Here is a 16,971-nt window from a genome sequence, read left to right on the forward strand (position 1 = left end):
AAAAAAAAAAAAAGCAACCATGTTGTCAATCTGAGATATTAACAATTACCCCTTAAGTACGGCTTATTTCTTTCATGTTGTAAGGTTCAGCATCTTATGCATAAAAGACATCAGGCTTTTAAAAAAAGGATGAGAGAGAACGAATGTCATTCAGTAACACTCCTGTTTATGTAATCATATCATGGGGTGGGGTGGGGGGGTGGGGGGCATTAATTTTTGAAAAAGGTTCCTTATCAGAAATATCTCTTGGAAACTAAGTCCCAGCTGCTTTGTTTTTCCACTCCACCTACATGGAACAGAGGCTGCAGAGACCAGCTAATCAGAAATATTGCCTGAGGTTTAACATAGGGGTGTCTGCAGCATGGATAAAAGGAATTAAATGGCTTTTATAAGAAGGTTTCTTAAAATACTTTTGTACCATTTTAATTGAAACTCCCGATTATAATTATATTGATGATAAAATATATTTTTTTCCTCAGGTCCCACACTGGGCCCGATTTCTTTTTTAAGTCCATAAATCAAATATTTTTTAGTTCTAGAAATTCTTTCCTTTCTGTTAAAAAAGGCACATTCTTTGTTCTATACAGAAATAAAATCGTTTTACTTTAACCATAAGACTGAAATGTTAGAGCCTATTAAACTGCTGAACTGTTGAAAAACCTCTAAATCGTGTCACAGACTCTGCATCACACTGATGACACCAAACCACAAATGCTGCAATTTTGCACCATAGATATTAATGCTCTGAACTTCCATATCAATGTGGTTTTTTTGCACCATGTTTTTTTCTCCCACACTGTTTACATTTGATCACTGCTGCACTTTATGGAATGGAAATGTCATGAAAGCTGTACAAAACTAAATTTTGCTTTGTATACGCTCAACAATAAATGCTGTCTAAATCTAAGTCTAATTTTAGCCCTTCTTGAACTTTCAGATATTTTTTCTGTTTGCTTCTGTGTTTCTGTAATTAAGAAAGTTATGTAACATCTTATTTTGTTTGAATTTTTTTTTCTTTTTAGGATAAAGGGATTTTGTTTCATGGAATACATTTATTTTTTTTTACGATTTATTACTTATGAAAATCCAACAACTATCCCATGTCTTATAGTTAGAACCCTGAGTTAATAGAAACAGAGCAATGCTCCCAGGTCTCAAGATATGCCCAGAACTCTGTGGCTAACAGCTTAAGACTGAAGTCTCCTATCAAAGGACACGGGGCAGAGGAGATCCTTAGGAAGGCGCACAAACAAGCTGCTTAGTGAAAGAATAAGACAGACTCCCTTCACAAGTGAAGCTCTCTCTCACAAAATAGATCAGACAAGGCAGAAGCTGTCCAACCTTCTCCCTGAACCTTTGTTTAAATAAGTTGTCACATCTGTTGATAAGGTCTAGCTTTCACAGCACCAGAAAACCAAAGAAAGACAAAAAGCTAAATTTAATAAATTACAACAGAAAGCAGCAATTAAACAAGAAACCGTCATACCACAGGAGGAAGCCGCCAACATGGAGGTCCAGGACAAGTGGGTTAAAAACCTGTCTGGCAGATTGCTGACAAAACCAGAGACGGATGTTCTGAGTAAAGGCCTGAATTTTGCAATTTCTCCACAAGAAATACCCATTCTGGAGCTGATCACTGCCATGGAATCTGCCATCAGGAACAACAACCTGGCTGAATCAGAGGCAGAGCAGCTCAGGATGAAAGTAACAGCTACCCTGTCTAGCATCAAACCACCTCCTTCCAATCTCACATCACTGGAAAGAAAAACAATAACACCCCTTAGCCAGGACCAAAGCATCACCATATTACGAGCAGGCAATTAAATACAGTTTATTTCTATAGCGCCAATTCTCAACACAAGTCATCTTAAGGCACTTTACAGTTCACCAGATCATCCAGTCAGATTGATTCAAAGTTTTCTTTCTAAGGAAAACCAGCTGATTGCATCGACTTATTGACTCTTCAGCAATCCTTTACACTAAGCATGCTTGTAGCGACAGTGGAGAGGAAAAACTCCCTTTAAACAGGAAGAAACCTCCAGCAGAACCAGGCTCAGTGTGAGCGGCCATCTGCTGAGGCCGACTGGGGTTCAAGGAGACGGAAGCAGAGATTCAAAAACAGCTGTAAAAGGCGGCCCCGTCCAGGAAACACACAGCCAGGCAGACAAGCTCTGAGCCAGCTCTGATGCCAGAGGACGAAGAGAGCACATCCAGTTAGTCACAGTCAGAGAAACAGGACTACACTGATAACCAGGCGGAGCTCAATCATCTATAAACAAATGTATTGATGGCAGCAAAGCTGATACAGGAACAGACCAGATGAAGCTACTATGAGAAAAAGCAGAGAGAGCAGAACATTAGAGATTGAACTAACAGATTCTGCATAACTATAGAGCTATAGAGATAGCTCAGGATAACCTGAGCCACTCTAACTATAAGCTTTATCAAAAAGGAAGGTTTTAAGCCTAGCCTTAAAAGTAGCCTTAAAAGTAGACAGGGTTAGGGTTAGGGTGTCTGCCTTACGGACTAAAACTGGTAGTTGTTTCCACAGGAGAGGAGCCTGATAACTAAAAGATCTGCCTCCCATTCTACTTTTAGAAATTCTAGGAACCACTAGTAAACCTGCAGATTGAGAGTGAAGTGCTCTGTTAGGAACATAAGGAACAATCATCAGACAAAGGAAGAAGCACCGTGGTCCTCAACACCTCTGACTACCAGGATAAAATTCTCACTCTACTGAGTGACACCTATAAATCTTTTAAAAGAGATCCAACCAATACCTACAAAAAGAAAATCACAGACTACCTCCAACAACTACAAAAATACAGGGTAATTAACCATTCATATTATTTTGGACTCCCAAAATTAAAAAAATCAATGAAGGAACACCACTCACAACCATTCTCAGCAGCATTAACTCAGTAATATGCAACATTGCTAAACAGCTTGGTGGGAAACACACCACATCACATAGAAAACTTCAAAGACTTTGCAAACAAAGTCAAACATTTAAAGATGGTGCCAGGAGAAATCCTGGTGTAACCTATATCAGAGGCAGTGGAAACAGTCAGGAAACGTCTTCAACAGGACAGTGACCTAAACAACAGGACTAATTTCACTCCAGACCAGCTCTGCACTCTACTGGACCTTTATTTTTCAACAACCTATTTCAAGTTCAGGGATAATTTTTTACAGACAGAAGCATGGTTGTGCAATGGGATCTCCAGTGTCAACCTAACGGTGAGAAGATCAATTGCAAAAACATCTCCCTCCCATATGTGGCTGCAGTGTCTGAAAAACTCAAGAGGATTTTCTCCAAACACGAAATCCCAGAACATTTCAAACCAGTGCTAGTGCTCGCTTTTCTCCAAATTACAGTTGCTGAATATTTATGAAATTAATATTTATCAAACATGTACCTTTGTTTTAAGGATAAAACAAGGTCAGTCCCCTGATAGTTTCAAGAATTATTTTGTTAAGAACTGCCAAGTCCATTCTTATAATACTAGACAAGCGTTTTCTTGATTTACCATGCAATTTATTGTGCAATTCTCTTTTCTGCATCGTGGAGCAAAACTGTGGAATGAATATAGAAAATATTTGGAATCTCCAGAGATAAACGGTAGAAAGGCTTTGAAAAAAATACTGTTATCCAAAAAAGACGGTGATGTATGATTTTACAAATATTGACTCTCTGAAATCTGAAAAATTAATTGTAAAAATTTTTTACTATACTTGTCTTTTCTGTTTTCTCTCTCTCCAGTGAAATGTCTTTCATAATGTGAGCTGCCTGATGTTTTGTTGCTTTAGCGGTGTGGCCTTTGGTATAAGCCCTATGGGATTTCTGTCACACTCCATCACATTTCTTATTTTATTGATGTATTCTGAGTTTCTATTTCGATTTCTGAAAATAAAAAATAAAAATAAAAAAAAGGAACTTAACAAGACCCTTAAACATAGACTAGTGCATCCTAAAGACAAAACCCCCAGACCAGATATGAGTGGAGTGGTGTCTGCAATTCAATGCAGTGAGGAATGCTCTGATCTTTATATTGGAGAAACCAAACAACCTCTCCACAGACGCATGGCCCAACACAGAAGAGCGCCCTCCTCTGGACAAGACTCTGCGTTACATCTACACCTTATGGACAAAGGACATTCTTTGGAGAACCAGAATGTTCACGTTTTGGATAGAGAGGACAGGTGGTTTGAGAGGGGCGTGAAGGAAGCCATCTATGTAAAAAAAAAACAACCTAAACAGAGAGGGGGGGGGCTCAGATTTCAGCTTTCAAAAACCTACAATGCAGCGATTGAGTTGATTCCTTCCCGCTATCATTGCAACCGAACTGAAGACCTTGCCTGTTCAGCCAGGCCAACAATTCCCTCTAATGACCCCCCTTTCAGAGACATAGACAGGTATGGGGCATTGCAGGCTAACAAAGAAGCCAAACAACCCTCATTACTAAGAGGTGGACCCGTTCATCCGTTTCAATTTGCATGTTTTCTAAACAAAAACAAGGCTTTGTTGGGCTGTTGTATAAAACCTAGAACTTGACACTATATCTGACATTTTGAATTGAAAAAGCTTCCTGGATGGAAGAGAAACGTCCTCAAACTTGGAAAAAAAGTCCAGTGGATTATTTTTAACTTTTTTGGAATGACAATGACCTAGATGACTGAGAAACTTCTCCAACATCTGTAGCTAAGATTCTGGTTTTAATGCAAAATTACATGGATGCATTTAAGCCATTTTCATTCACCTCACCAGCTCCTATATCCACCAGAATACACATAAAATGTTTCTTCTGACTTATTATTCATGAATCTAAATATCCTCCCTTATCTTTATTAACGACTCTCCTCACAAACCACAACATGCCCCCATGGTTCCATTCAGCCAAATCAGCCTCAGATTCCCAGAATCAGACTGAGCTCTCTGGGACAGACCAATCTGTGCCTCACTTCCTCTATTGAATGCCCTCATTTAAACTTTGGCACCATAGTCCACAGACAGCTTTAAAAAGATAGTTCCTATTTAAATAGTCTTATTTATAATTCTTGGTTGTGATTTTAAATTTTATTTCCACTTTAATCATTGTAAGTATGGTATGATTTGAATAAAAAGCAGCAAAACAAAATGCATTATTATTATTACCAAGCACTTTTTGCAGCTGTTTGTTTTTGTTGCATCTTTACCGGCTTTGCACGGGTTGGTTCTGAAGGTAGTGCTTTACCCTGGATTTTATTTGGAGGAATCAGATTCAATGGGGGCGAATCGATTTATTACACCTGTGCGATTATAATTATTAAGAAATATCTTAATTGATTAATTCATTTCCTTCCATTTCTGAATAATTATCTACTTCGTGTTAATTTGCGACTTAAAATCTTCGTAACATACTCTAAATTGTGCTTTGAAAGCTGACAAAGTGACAGCAGCTCTGCAGGGCACTGCAATGCGATCTTAAACCGGATCTTCATAGTGAACTACACACTAATATTCGTTGTGCTCTGGTGCTAAACAGAATGGATGTGATTGTAAACATGGAAAATCTGTCAGTCGGAAAGGACACGTTTAGCTTTTTGCATTTAATAAACAACCGCTGGTTCCGAGAGTCCAGTTTGTAACGTTTTCATTTCCGCGTCAAAGAAATACGGTTTTGATTTTTGTCGGCTTCTGATTGGCTGAAATGTCTCGATGTTTGTTCTCTGGCTTCTCATTGGTTAATCAGCGCTGAGTGACGCAGCGATCAGACCAATGGGTGGCTGCCACACTATGATTACCAGCCGGGGCCCTGCCGCCTGTGAGCATCTCCTCCTCCTCCGTCCCTCTTTCTCTTTCTCTATCAGTGCAGTCCGTCTCTGCCTCTTTCAGTATCTTTCTGAAGACGCGGCTCGCGCCTCCAACCTTAACGTCCTGCTGTCATTGAGGCGAACAGTGTTCTCGGGGTGCCATGTTGAGGCTGATCTTCTTGGCCGCCCTCGCCGGGTTCAGCCGGGCCAGCGATGTGCTGGAGTTCACGGATGACGATTTCGAAAGCAGGATTGGAGACCATGAGCTCATCCTGGTGGAGTTCTTTGCGCCCTGGTGAGTTTCTGCAGCTTTCATTCTGTAATGGTGCCGCTGGTTAGCAAGCGTAGGAGGGGGAAAAAAAGAAATATATATATATATAGAAGCATCTAAATTCCGGTGAACTGGGGGCTTTTAAAATATTTACACTGACGGAACTTCTTTATTAGTTTTTATTTGGGGAATAATGAACTTATTTGGTTTTATTCTAATCGGGTTTGTCAAATCCTGCTCTTTGGCTGCAGACCAAATATAGCATGCTAGCTAGCTAGTTAGCGGTGGAAGCGTGAAGCTTTCCTAACAGTGGGAAAATAAATCAAATTGGTTAATTTGCGTCTCTGCATGGTTTAATTGGACTTAAAGCTGTCTTAATGCAGTCTAGTTACTGATTTATTATCTATTCCAGCTGTTGTGTAGCTCTTTAATGATGCTATAAGGAAGTTAGGGGGCGTGGCACGTCATCGTTGTAACGATCCTATTGGTTGGGGAAGTTTTGGTGTCCAGCTCTGATTGGTCAACACTATATTTCACGTGTTTCTACGGTACCGCTTTAAAAAAAAAAGATTTTCTGCATTTACATTTTATTTGTATGTATATGCAAGGTTTAACCTCTGAAATCATCCCCGTCTAAATGTAGATTTTGAATTAATTGACTACTTTTAAAAACTTAACATTGGGTTCAAACGTACCTTTTTTTTTTAGCTTTATTTAACCCATAGTATTTCATTCCCATTAATTCTTCCAATGTTCTGTTATATTATTGTCTAAATTGTCCTTTATTTCATACATGTAGAATAACAAAGAAAACATATGTAACAGAAATAATCAAACTTATTTAATCTGGAAACAAGCTAGTGTTTCACTTCATACATGTTGATTAGATAAGTCAAATATCCAAACCATATTTTACATCAATATGTTCATTTTTACAGCTGCTTATCATGTCCTTGGTTTGATTAGTTTATACACTGAGAATATTATTAGATATTACCTATATCTACAGCACTGCAGAGAAAACTCTTGTGCGATTGCAGAAATAATACAACATGAATAGTGTGGAAATGTGATTTTATTTTTATTCTCTGAAGTGATATAAACCAAACCTTTAAAATAAAGGGAAAAAAAATATTTGCACTGCTACGTTTACTTAAGTTTAACTCTATTTAAACACCTCTCTGTGTAAGATGAGTAAACTGGCTTGAAATCTCCTGACTTATCATCTTTGTCCTTTAGGTGTGGTCATTGTAAACGGCTCGCACCCGAGTACGAAGCAGCAGCCACACGTCTAAAAGGCACCGTCGCGCTTGCCAAGGTATTGCATAATACAGTTTGACATCCTGTTTAAAATATCATTCCTAAGAGTTCCTAACTGTGGTGTTGATCCTGTGTAGGTTGACTGCACAGCTAACAGCAACACGTGTAGCAAATACGGCGTCAGCGGATACCCAACCCTGAAGATCTTCAGAGATGGAGAAGAATCTGGTCCCTATGATGGCCCCAGAACTGCAGGTATCCCTAACATTGATCTACTTTATTGGGTTACCATTAGTAAATCATTACTGTATACATGTAGCTGAAGGCCTCAGAGGTTTGTTAGAAGGACATAGATGGAACAATAGAATTAAAGGAACAGAGCAGAAAGTTGGAGACATTTAAAGCAGGGTCAGATTTTAAAACTTCCTCCCCTTTGAGCACTATGATTATTTACTTATCTGGACATTAAGTCTGATTGTAAATATGACACAAATACTAACCTATTAGGATGTTGTCTTAAACTCCTAAACTGACAGGCTGGGCAAGGAGAGTGTTTTCAAATTGGCTCACAAATCAGCTGGGAGGTTAGTGATAAGATCAAAGGTTGGCATGGTAGCAGAGCAAGTCCTCTTTCACTTCCTACTAGCTGTGTGGCAGACGCATAAATAATGATGGAGAATGGAAATAGCTGAGAGGGCCACATGTAGAGCTGTGTTTACATCACATGATATGAACTTCATTCAAATGGCGTTACCAAGAAGTTTAATATTGGTGTTGTAGAAACATGGTGGGGGTGGTGTCATTCTGTGGTCTTCCTGTTCAGATTTCTCACATCCAGTCTGCAGATGCTTTCTTGACCTCTGCTAAGAAAGCATCTAAATTAGCTGTATTGATTGAGGGCTGGTTATCCTCCCGCAGCAGTGGGTCGCAGTTAGCTTGTTGCAGGTATGATGCAGATATTTTTGATTTATGCCCAATATTAAAGCGTAGTCTGTGCGATGTTATTCCACGCCACAACGCAAGACAGACAATCAGGATCTAGCTAGGATAGTGAGTGTCCGTGTGTCGGACGCCGGACAACGCACAGTTCACCTGTGAGTGTTTCCCAAAGACTGGCCAACAGACCGTCGCACAGAGCTATAAACTAGCGTCCTGTAAGGTGTCTGGATAGTTTCCGAGGTGTGCCAGGCGCTGTGGACGGCACTACAGCCAGAGTTTCTGCCATTAGGTACCAAAGAGAAAATACACAAAGTGTAGAGTGGATGTAGAATTGACCAATCAAAGGCCTCCTGTCTGCGGCACTGTCTGCAGTCACCTATGCTTTGGGAGAGGTGCAGCAGAAGGGGGCATATTTGCGTTAACTGCAGACGACCTGGATTCTGAGCATAAACCAGGATTTAGTTTGTGTGCACAGACGAGGGGCAGGACTCTAGATTTAGGCAATTTCATCCCAGCGCTGCGTGTCCCGAGCCCTGACATCATCAATGACCCCTCACCCCCCCACCATGGACTGTTCTCCCTGCTGCCCTCTGGGAAGAGGCTTCACAGCATCTGATGCAGGTGCAACAGGTTCTGCAACTGCTTCTTCCCCACCGCCATCAGACTGATGAATGCTTTATAAAATGGGTTATTTTATTTTATTATATACGTTGGTGTTCGTCATGGAAACAGCCTGCGTCTGTTGTAACAATCAGTTTAGGATGGCGTCCGTTTTATTTTCATTTGTTTAAAACAAAATCGGTAAAAGAAAAGGAAATCAAATATCCCATATTAAAGGTCGAATGTTGCCCGATCGTGTATAAATGTAAAAAGGAATTTCATTTTTTTATGTGTGTGATCTGTTTTCTTCTGCCCTGTAAAGACGGGATCGTCAGTTTCCTGAAGAAGCAGGCAGGCCCAGCTTCAGTGGAGCTCAAAACTGAGGGAGACTTTGAGAAGTTTATCGCAGATCAGGATGCCAGCGTTATCGGTAAGTGAAGTCTCATTGGTTCCTGCTTTAGTAATGGATTATCTGATGTTTTCAGTTTAGTCTTGATCCACCAAGTTTTCAGAAACCTTTAAGACTTGTTTCCTACATGTGATTCCTCTCCTCAGGTTTCTTTGCTGATGATAAGAGCACAGAGCAGGCAGAGTTCCTGAAGGCTGCCAGCGCCCTGAGGGATGACTACCGCTTCGCTCACACCAACGCTGAGGCTCTCCTCAACAGCCACGGTGGAGAGTGAGTCCGTCCTTCTGCCTTTGAAAGGAAGCTTGGACAGAATGAAGAGCTGCTGAGACTTAAAATAAAAGCTCAAATTTATTTCTCTGAAAACTTAGAGTTTTCTCTCTGGATTGGAATAGTTCAGACCACATATCAGCACACAGCTGATGCAGAGAAACCTTTTCCCTTCTTGTCTGCAGGGGAGTCGTACTGTTCCGTCCGCCACGTCTCAACAACAAGTTTGAAGACAGTTCGGTGAAATTCAGCGAGGACAAGTTCACCAGCAACAAGGTCAAAAGATTCATCCAGGACAACATGTGAGTTTCCCCCAGACACCAGTCGACAAAACGGCTCCCTGCCGGAGGGCAGCATGGAGACGTTGGTCTGTGGCGTCCCCAGTAACTTGATGGTCCCATCAGAACCGACGTGTTCCAAGATGCAACTTTCTACTGCTGCAGTTTCCTTGACAGAAGTAGATTCATAGATCAACCATATATGCCCTGAAATCAGTGTTTGACGCTACTGAACTCAAAACAAGGACCATTTCTCAATTCACAAGAACGCAAATATAGACTCGTGTCCTCAGCAAGTCTGTTCTTGAGAAGAACGGATGAAAGTTTGAGCTCAGGGAGAACAGGAGCACACAGAATAAATCTGGGTCTATTGGAACAGAAGCTGGTCTGGAGATGCATTTCACCTCCTGTTATCAATAGACTCTAGATAGTAATTTTTTTAATTTATACGGGGAATTACATGGTCAGATGAACATAAATCAAATGAATGTTTTTCCCAAATAAAACAATCAAACCTCCATCAGAGCCAGCAGTACTTCACACACAGAGGGCCGTCTGCGGGGCGGCCCAGCAGCCGGCCCTGGTCAGACTGGGAGGTCTACTGGTTGCCGTTGCCCAGAACTTTTTTAAATTGCACACTAAATCAGTAAATGGGCCATAAAGTGAAGCTTAAAGTATGTTTTTTTTTTTCTCCTCAAATGATCTTAAAACGGAGGGGAAGAACAACATCCAGGGATTTTGTCCGTTCTTGCTCTTGTATTCTTGTAAACTGGGAAAAGGTTGAGCCTGACGTTTCACGAGAACGTACAAGTACACAGATATGGAAGTGGAAGTCCGTTTGTGATGCTGACTTTCTGTGTTTCCTCTGCAAACAGTGGTTTGGCTTTTTATTGTTTTACTGCCAATAATAACACAAATGTTTTAATATTTAGTTTCTGCATTTACCAGCATTTCTCTGCTGGTTTCCTCGAACCTGTGCAGCTTTAGTGTTGATGATCCTACCCACCCCCACCCCCCCAGCAGTGGGCCTACCCCCAAACTGACTCCGTTACTTTTCTCTTTCTCAGCTTTGGGATCTGCCCCCACCTGACAGAGGACAACAAAGACCAGCTGAAAGGAAAAGACCTGCTGGTGGCTTATTATGACGTCGACTACGACAAAAACCCCAAAGGTTCCAACTACTGGAGAAACAGGTGAGCGTTTCTAACGTCTGCCGACGCCGCATAGCAACGGCTTTGATCTGTCACTGCTGGTCTGTATGAGCTACATGGTCAAGAACTGATGAGTCATGAATCTCGTTCAGGGTGATGAAGGTGGCTAAAGGCTTCCTGGATCAGGGGAAGAAGATGACCTTTGCTGTAGCCAACAAGAACCAGTTCAGCCACGACCTGTCTGACTTTGGTCTGGACGGCGGCTCAGGAGAGCTTCCTGTTGTGGCGATCCGCACCGCCAAGGGAGACAAATACGTGATGACGGAGGAGTTCTCGTAAGTCCAGATCTGATCTTCAGACTCCATCTTTAATAAATGTCCCCTATGATCAGCTGCTGCTCTCTTTGGTCTGCTGTGGTCGCTGACTGTTCTGATGGTTCTCAGCCAATCAGAGCAGCTGGAAACATGTTGTTTTCATCACAATAAGCTGCAGCTCTTCCCCCGTTGATGGTATTTTTTGTTTTCCTGTTTGCAGCCGAGATGGAAAAGCTCTGGAGCGTTTCCTGCAGGACTACTTTGATGGCAAGTTGAAGCGCTACCTTAAATCAGAAGCAGTCCCAGAAGACAATGATGGACCCGTTAAGGTGGGATGATTCTCTATTGATTAATGCAGACTTAACCACCCACCACCCCCCCCTGGCCGTACTCATTCGTCCTTTAATGGAGTTCTGTTTGTTTACTGAAAATAATTGAATAGTAATACATTTTATTTCAAAGGCGGGTTAATGGACACTATAGGTAATCGTACAAAAGATTAAAACACAAGTGGAGAAATAAAGTCAAAACACAGAATAATTAATGATGGCTGCCGGCTCAGAAACCTTTCTGCTCAGGGTCCTAATGCATGACCACATTTGGAGGGAAGGTAAACAGGTGGTTGGAAGATTGGTTTTACAAACTTTAAAGTGCTATATCACAGGATCAAACCCGAGGAAGGACCCAATAGTTAAAATGACTGTAGGTTAAAAAAAATAAAAAATTTTCTTGAAATTAAGATTACTTTTTTTTTTTTTCCTTGTCTAAGTATATTTATGCAGATTTTTCATTAAAGATTTTTAGCCAAGTTTGCTTTTTGCCAAAGTAACTGGAAGTTATATTGACATAAAAATTAAAATACCTTAAGAGATAAATAGTTAATTTGCATTTTCACCAACGGCTGAAAACTGCTCTGTCTTCCTTCCACTCTGAGCGTTGTTTCTGTGAGCTTGTTGGATATGATGCATCCAGCGATCATTTTCACGGCCTCCAAAGACCGATTACAGGATGACGTCCACATCATTTCAGATCTGAACATCTCCAGACTGAGCAGAACCTCTGGCTGTTTAAATCACACCTTTGTCTGTTTTTTCCTCAGGTTGTGGTCGCTGAGAACTTTGACGCCATCGTCAACGATGACAGCAAAGATGTGCTCATTGAGTTTTATGCGCCGTGGTGCGGACACTGCAAGAACCTGGAGCCCAAATACAAGGAGCTGGGAGAGAAGGTGGGAGCAGCTTTTTATTTATGTATTGCTGCACTGTTACACTTTTAGCCTCTGGCTTTGATTTATTTAATGTTTAACGCACAAGAGAGTCAAACTTTTTTATTTCTTCACATTCGACTAATTTCTCAATTTTTCTGTCCTAATAACCAAATGTGACATTGATTCTTCGCCTGCAGTGGTGTTGCATCATGGGAGTTTGATGTCAGTTGTTCCATCTTTTTATATTATTTACGAAAACCACTTTTAAAATGACCCTGCAATCAAAAAGGGCTGTTTTATTTTTATTTTAGCTTGTTTTTGTATTAAAAAAGATGAACACACATTTGAACAAACCTGAACATTAGAAACTAGCTAATTAGAAACGAAGCATCATCTATTGTTTTATTTTGTCTTAAACTAGATGGTAAATTTACTGATGAGGATCTAATTGACCACATGATTATAATGAGTTTATGTTAAGATAAATATGCTATGGATGTTATTAATTAACAGACTGAAAACTGTCCTTTAGTGCAGGCTGGACCCCCAGAACCTCAGTCCTGATGTCATGGAGATCCTTAGCTAGTTTTAGTAGCATATTTTGTTTTTGAGCCAAGGATGCAGATCATTTATGTTTAAAAGTTTTGCAGGAAGTTCAGTTACTTTGCTGCACTGATGTGTTTATTTTTTATTTTTTAAGGAACTAGACACATTTGGCTGGTATTTATCAGAACCAGAGTTTAACACCCAAATCACATCATGTTGCCTTATTTGAATAAAGGTAGCTAATGGTGGAAAAAAACTAAACATTTTTTATTTTTAATGACTATCCCAATTCTAAACTTACATTTTCTTTTTGCCTGACCTACTTTCAGCCAAATGATCTCAAACACGTTCTCCTATTTCTATATTATCTTATCTTTGCTTCATAATAACTTATGGAGCTGTGAGTTCTTTGGAAATACAGAAATGATAAGATAAAACCGATGTAAGAATGTCACAGATCAGACACTAAAGATTGAAATAAGGTCTGTTTTTCCCTCTGAATACCTCATTTTATTTTCCTCTTTTTGAAGAAGAACCTTGTTTTTAATAATGAAGTAAAAACAAAATCCTAAATGGCCACATTTGCTTACCTCTCGTTGTGCAGCTGGCCGAGGATCCAAACATTGTTATTGCCAAAATGGACGCCACAGCGAATGACGTTCCATCGCCATATGAAGTCAGCGGGTAAGTCTAACTTTTTTTTTTTTTTTTTCTCCTGCTTCCTTAACATTTAAGAGTTTTAAATTTAATCCTGAATGTTTTCCTCAGATTCCCGACAATCTACTTCTCCCCTGCTGGACGTAAAATGAACCCAAAGAGATACGAGGTGAGCTGCTGCCTTTTGTAATCAGATTACCTTGGTTGATGTCTGCGCTCTGCCGGCCGTAACATCGGGCTGCTTTCTCTGCAGGGAGGTCGTGAGGTGAGCGACTTTATTTCCTACCTGAAGAAGGAGGCCACCAACCCTCTAGTTGTCCCAGAGGATGCCAAGAAGAAGAAGAAGAAGAAGGATGACAAAGCAGAGCTATAAAGGCTCCAACCAGAAACTTAACACCCCCCACATCACAACAGGAGGAGGAGAATCGGGGGACAGAAAGAACTCAATTATATTCCACTCGTAGTGAACTACCAAAAGCTCTGAAGCCGAAGTCCCAAAGACTCGGCGACTCCTTAGGTCCTCTGCTGCTCTGGAATCCTGTGGAGAGGTGGTGGCCAGGGTCTGCCCGCCGTTTAATGACAATAAGAAATTTTTAGGGAAGAGGGACAGCTTTTTGAAATGAGACTTCTATTTCCTCTGGTCTGTCTATTACACCTCAGGCTGATGCACTTTGGTTTGATACCAGTTTCCAGTCATCTTTCGCCCATTTGTGTCCTCATCATGCGGGATAACTTTTTTTTTGTTTTTTTTCTTTTTTTTTTTCTTGTTTGTAACTGGTCTTTGTTTTTGTACATTTGGAAGGATTGTGAAATAAAAGGCCCACAAAAGTTAAATGCCTATCTTGTTTCTGAAGTTTTATTCTGACAATTTGAGGCCTTTTTATTTTTAGAAATCTGATATTTAGTTTCAGGAGCAAGGGATTTATTTATAGTTTGTCCTGTTTTTAACATTTTATCTGAATCTCTTTTACTTGAACCATGATTTGAAGATCATCTTCATCAGAAACCTTTAATTCATTATGGAGAAACTTTCTGGCACAATACCAAAACACGTCACTAGGTGGTGCTGTCTTTTCCTCAAAGCACAATAATGAAAATGATTACCTAACTTTCTATGAATTAATTTTTTTTGATAAATGGAATCCGCTTAAGAGCAGAGTTGGGATTAAATGTTTAAAAGGTTTAAAGTATATATTAGAAACGGAAATTTTCTTCGTACCTTGCCATTTCTACACCTCTTCTGGTGAAGATTCTCGGTCATCATTCCAATAAAGTTAAAAACAATCCACTGGACTTTGTTTCCAAGTTTGAAGACGTTTCTCTTCCATCCAGGAAGCGTTTTCAATTCAAAATATCAGAAATGGGGTTGAGCTCAAAGCTTTATAGGCCTTTTCCCCCTCTGGATATTTCCATTTTTTTTTCTACTTCAAGTTTCTTGCCTGAACATACACCGGTAATGTGGATAAAATATGAATCTAACTCAACTTTTTTACTGCGGTTTCATTTATGCCATTGAGCTATTCAGTACAGTAAATAAAGCAGAACCTGGGATTTATGAATTTACAAGTGTAAAATGTTAAGCACACATCAAACTTAAGCTACAACAGTAATTTCCCAATGTTTAATACATAGAATATTGTCACCATACATTGCTATATATATTGTATATACAGTGTATAGGCCTATTAGAAAGATTTGCGATAAATTTAGTCGATATAAAGAGCCTTTTGATGTATACTTTGAGTATTAACTTTACGCCGCAATACCGCATCCCATCGCTGGGTGACGCTGAAGTCTAGCGCGCCTTCTGATGAACAGTAAGCGAAGAAGAGAAGAAACCAATCAGCTGGATGTAGCTGAGATCCTGTCCGGGCATGTCCTGCGCTCTGCCTGTCCACGTGCTGCTACAGACGGTACGGCCTAATAAGTGTCTTTTTTTTATTTTTATTTAATCATTTTAATCGTTACTGTAACAGAAATATTGGAAAGATGAAGAGTTGACTTTTTCTTCTAATCTAGTTTCTTGTTAGCCGGCTGTTTTGCTTTGTAGCTTAGTTTTTCATGTCACTGAACCAATTTCCATTCATATATATGTTTTTTTAAGTTAATTGAAGCTAAACACACATTTTTAAAATAAAATTGCTCTTAAAGTTGTGTTTATATAAAGTGCTCGGCTTAGTGTTCACTTCGGCATATGTTCTGCTTGCTATTATTATTGTTATGGAAGCTAAAACCTGTTATGTGACTGTTGCCTTTATGCGGTTTATATCAATAAATCTCTTTATTTATACACAATCATGGTCCATAAACGGAAGAAACCAAGAACAATAATAAAAAAAGAGAAAAATATAAAAATTATATTTATAATAAACAATAATTTGATTATAGATCACATCTAAACTCATAAACTCCATAAAGACTTATACTTCTAAATGAGCCTTGGTTTATAGGCGCTGGTATAAAGGTGTTTATTTTAACTCTTTGTTGCTGTCCTCACATTGCTGTCTCTGTAACAACCAGTGACTGAAATGTCTATAATTCCTGCTTTCTGAATCTAACCTTTCCTCTCAGATATGATCATGAGACACTTGTTACATGATGTCCCATCCATCGAAAAGAAATCCAGCTTCTTCCTCACGGGGCCTTCTAGGTAACTACAGGTATCTGTGCAAGAAAACCAAACTGATACGTTCAATGGAGCATTCGAGAGCCAGGAAAAAACCCCAGGATATGAGGATGGTCTCCAACAGGAAGACGAAACTAAGCAGCTTTCCTAGTGAAGCCCTGGATGCAAACCCGCCGATGAAGAAGGCTAAACTAGCAGATCCAGGCCTGCAGTGCCAAAGCACTATCAGCTCTGCCTCAGAGCCTGATCACCACAGCGTGGTTACTGCCCTCAGAGACAGCTGGGAGGTGGACAGTGGCTTCTCTGAGAGCAGCCCCCCAGCCAGCGGCCGGAGTTCTCCCTGCCTCGCATCAGGCTCCGCCTCGGTGGTGGCGTTGGACTGTGAGATGGTGGGTACGGGGCCAGGGGGCCGCTGCAACGAGCTGGCCCGCTGCAGCATCATTGACTATCAGGGCAACATCTTGTATGATAAATACGTCCGACCGTGTCAGCCTGTCACTAACTTCCGGACGCCCTGGAGTGGCATCCGCAGGCATCATCTCCACAACGCCACGCCCTTTGCTCAGGCAAGGGAGGAGGTAAGACCTGCTTGGATTGACATCAAGATCCAGTGTTTGATTTTTATGCTTTAGAATATTTTTCTGTCTGGTTTA

The 16,971-nt window shown here is 40.4% G+C and overlaps 2 protein-coding genes across 3 annotated transcripts in view; both read left to right on the forward strand.

The window, feature by feature from the left end:
- The first annotated feature begins 5,819 nt into the window (after positions 1 to 5,819).
- Positions 5,820 to 14,528, forward strand: pdia3 (protein disulfide isomerase family A member 3). The gene is made up of 13 exons (XM_015386536.1): positions 5,820 to 6,088; positions 7,304 to 7,382; positions 7,462 to 7,579; positions 9,186 to 9,293; positions 9,419 to 9,542; positions 9,725 to 9,841; positions 10,885 to 11,010; positions 11,121 to 11,303; positions 11,503 to 11,611; positions 12,382 to 12,510; positions 13,640 to 13,719; positions 13,804 to 13,861; positions 13,946 to 14,528. Exons 1-13 carry the CDS (start codon positions 5,955 to 5,957, stop codon positions 14,063 to 14,065), a joined length of 1,485 nt encoding a protein of 494 aa, XP_015242022.1. The 5' UTR covers positions 5,820 to 5,954; the 3' UTR covers positions 14,066 to 14,528.
- Positions 14,529 to 15,522: 994 nt separating this feature from the next.
- LOC107092177 (apoptosis-enhancing nuclease-like) overlaps positions 15,523 to 16,971 on the forward strand; it is a 3,811-nt gene continuing 2,362 nt past the window's right edge. Inside the window, exons 1-2 of one of the 2 annotated variants that reach the window (XM_015386498.1) lie at positions 15,523 to 15,615; positions 16,264 to 16,896. In XM_015386498.1, coding sequence (XP_015241984.1) covers positions 16,288 to 16,896 — 609 coding nt within the window. In that variant the 5' untranslated portion in view covers positions 15,523 to 15,615; positions 16,264 to 16,287. The remainder of the gene's footprint in view (positions 15,616 to 16,263; positions 16,897 to 16,971) is intronic. The other variant, XM_015386499.1, reaches the window with a different exon arrangement.

The sequence above is a fragment of the Cyprinodon variegatus genome, unplaced genomic scaffold, assembly GCF_000732505.1.
Source record: "Cyprinodon variegatus isolate N-32 unplaced genomic scaffold, C_variegatus-1.0 Scaffold370, whole genome shotgun sequence".
Classification (NCBI taxonomy): Eukaryota; Metazoa; Chordata; class Actinopteri; order Cyprinodontiformes; family Cyprinodontidae; genus Cyprinodon; species Cyprinodon variegatus.

Bases quoted from the DNA above. Each gene is read 5' to 3' on its own strand.
- pdia3 (XM_015386536.1), top strand. From the start codon at position 5,955: ATGTTGAGGCTGATCTTCTTGGCCGCCCTCGCCGGGTTCAGCCGGGCC. The intron at 7,383-7,461 runs GTATTGCATAAT...GATCCTGTGTAG, and splicing joins GCACCGTCGCGCTTGCCAAG to GTTGACTGCACAGCTAACAG. The intron at 11,011-11,120 runs GTGAGCGTTTCT...AATCTCGTTCAG, and splicing joins TCCAACTACTGGAGAAACAG to GGTGATGAAGGTGGCTAAAG.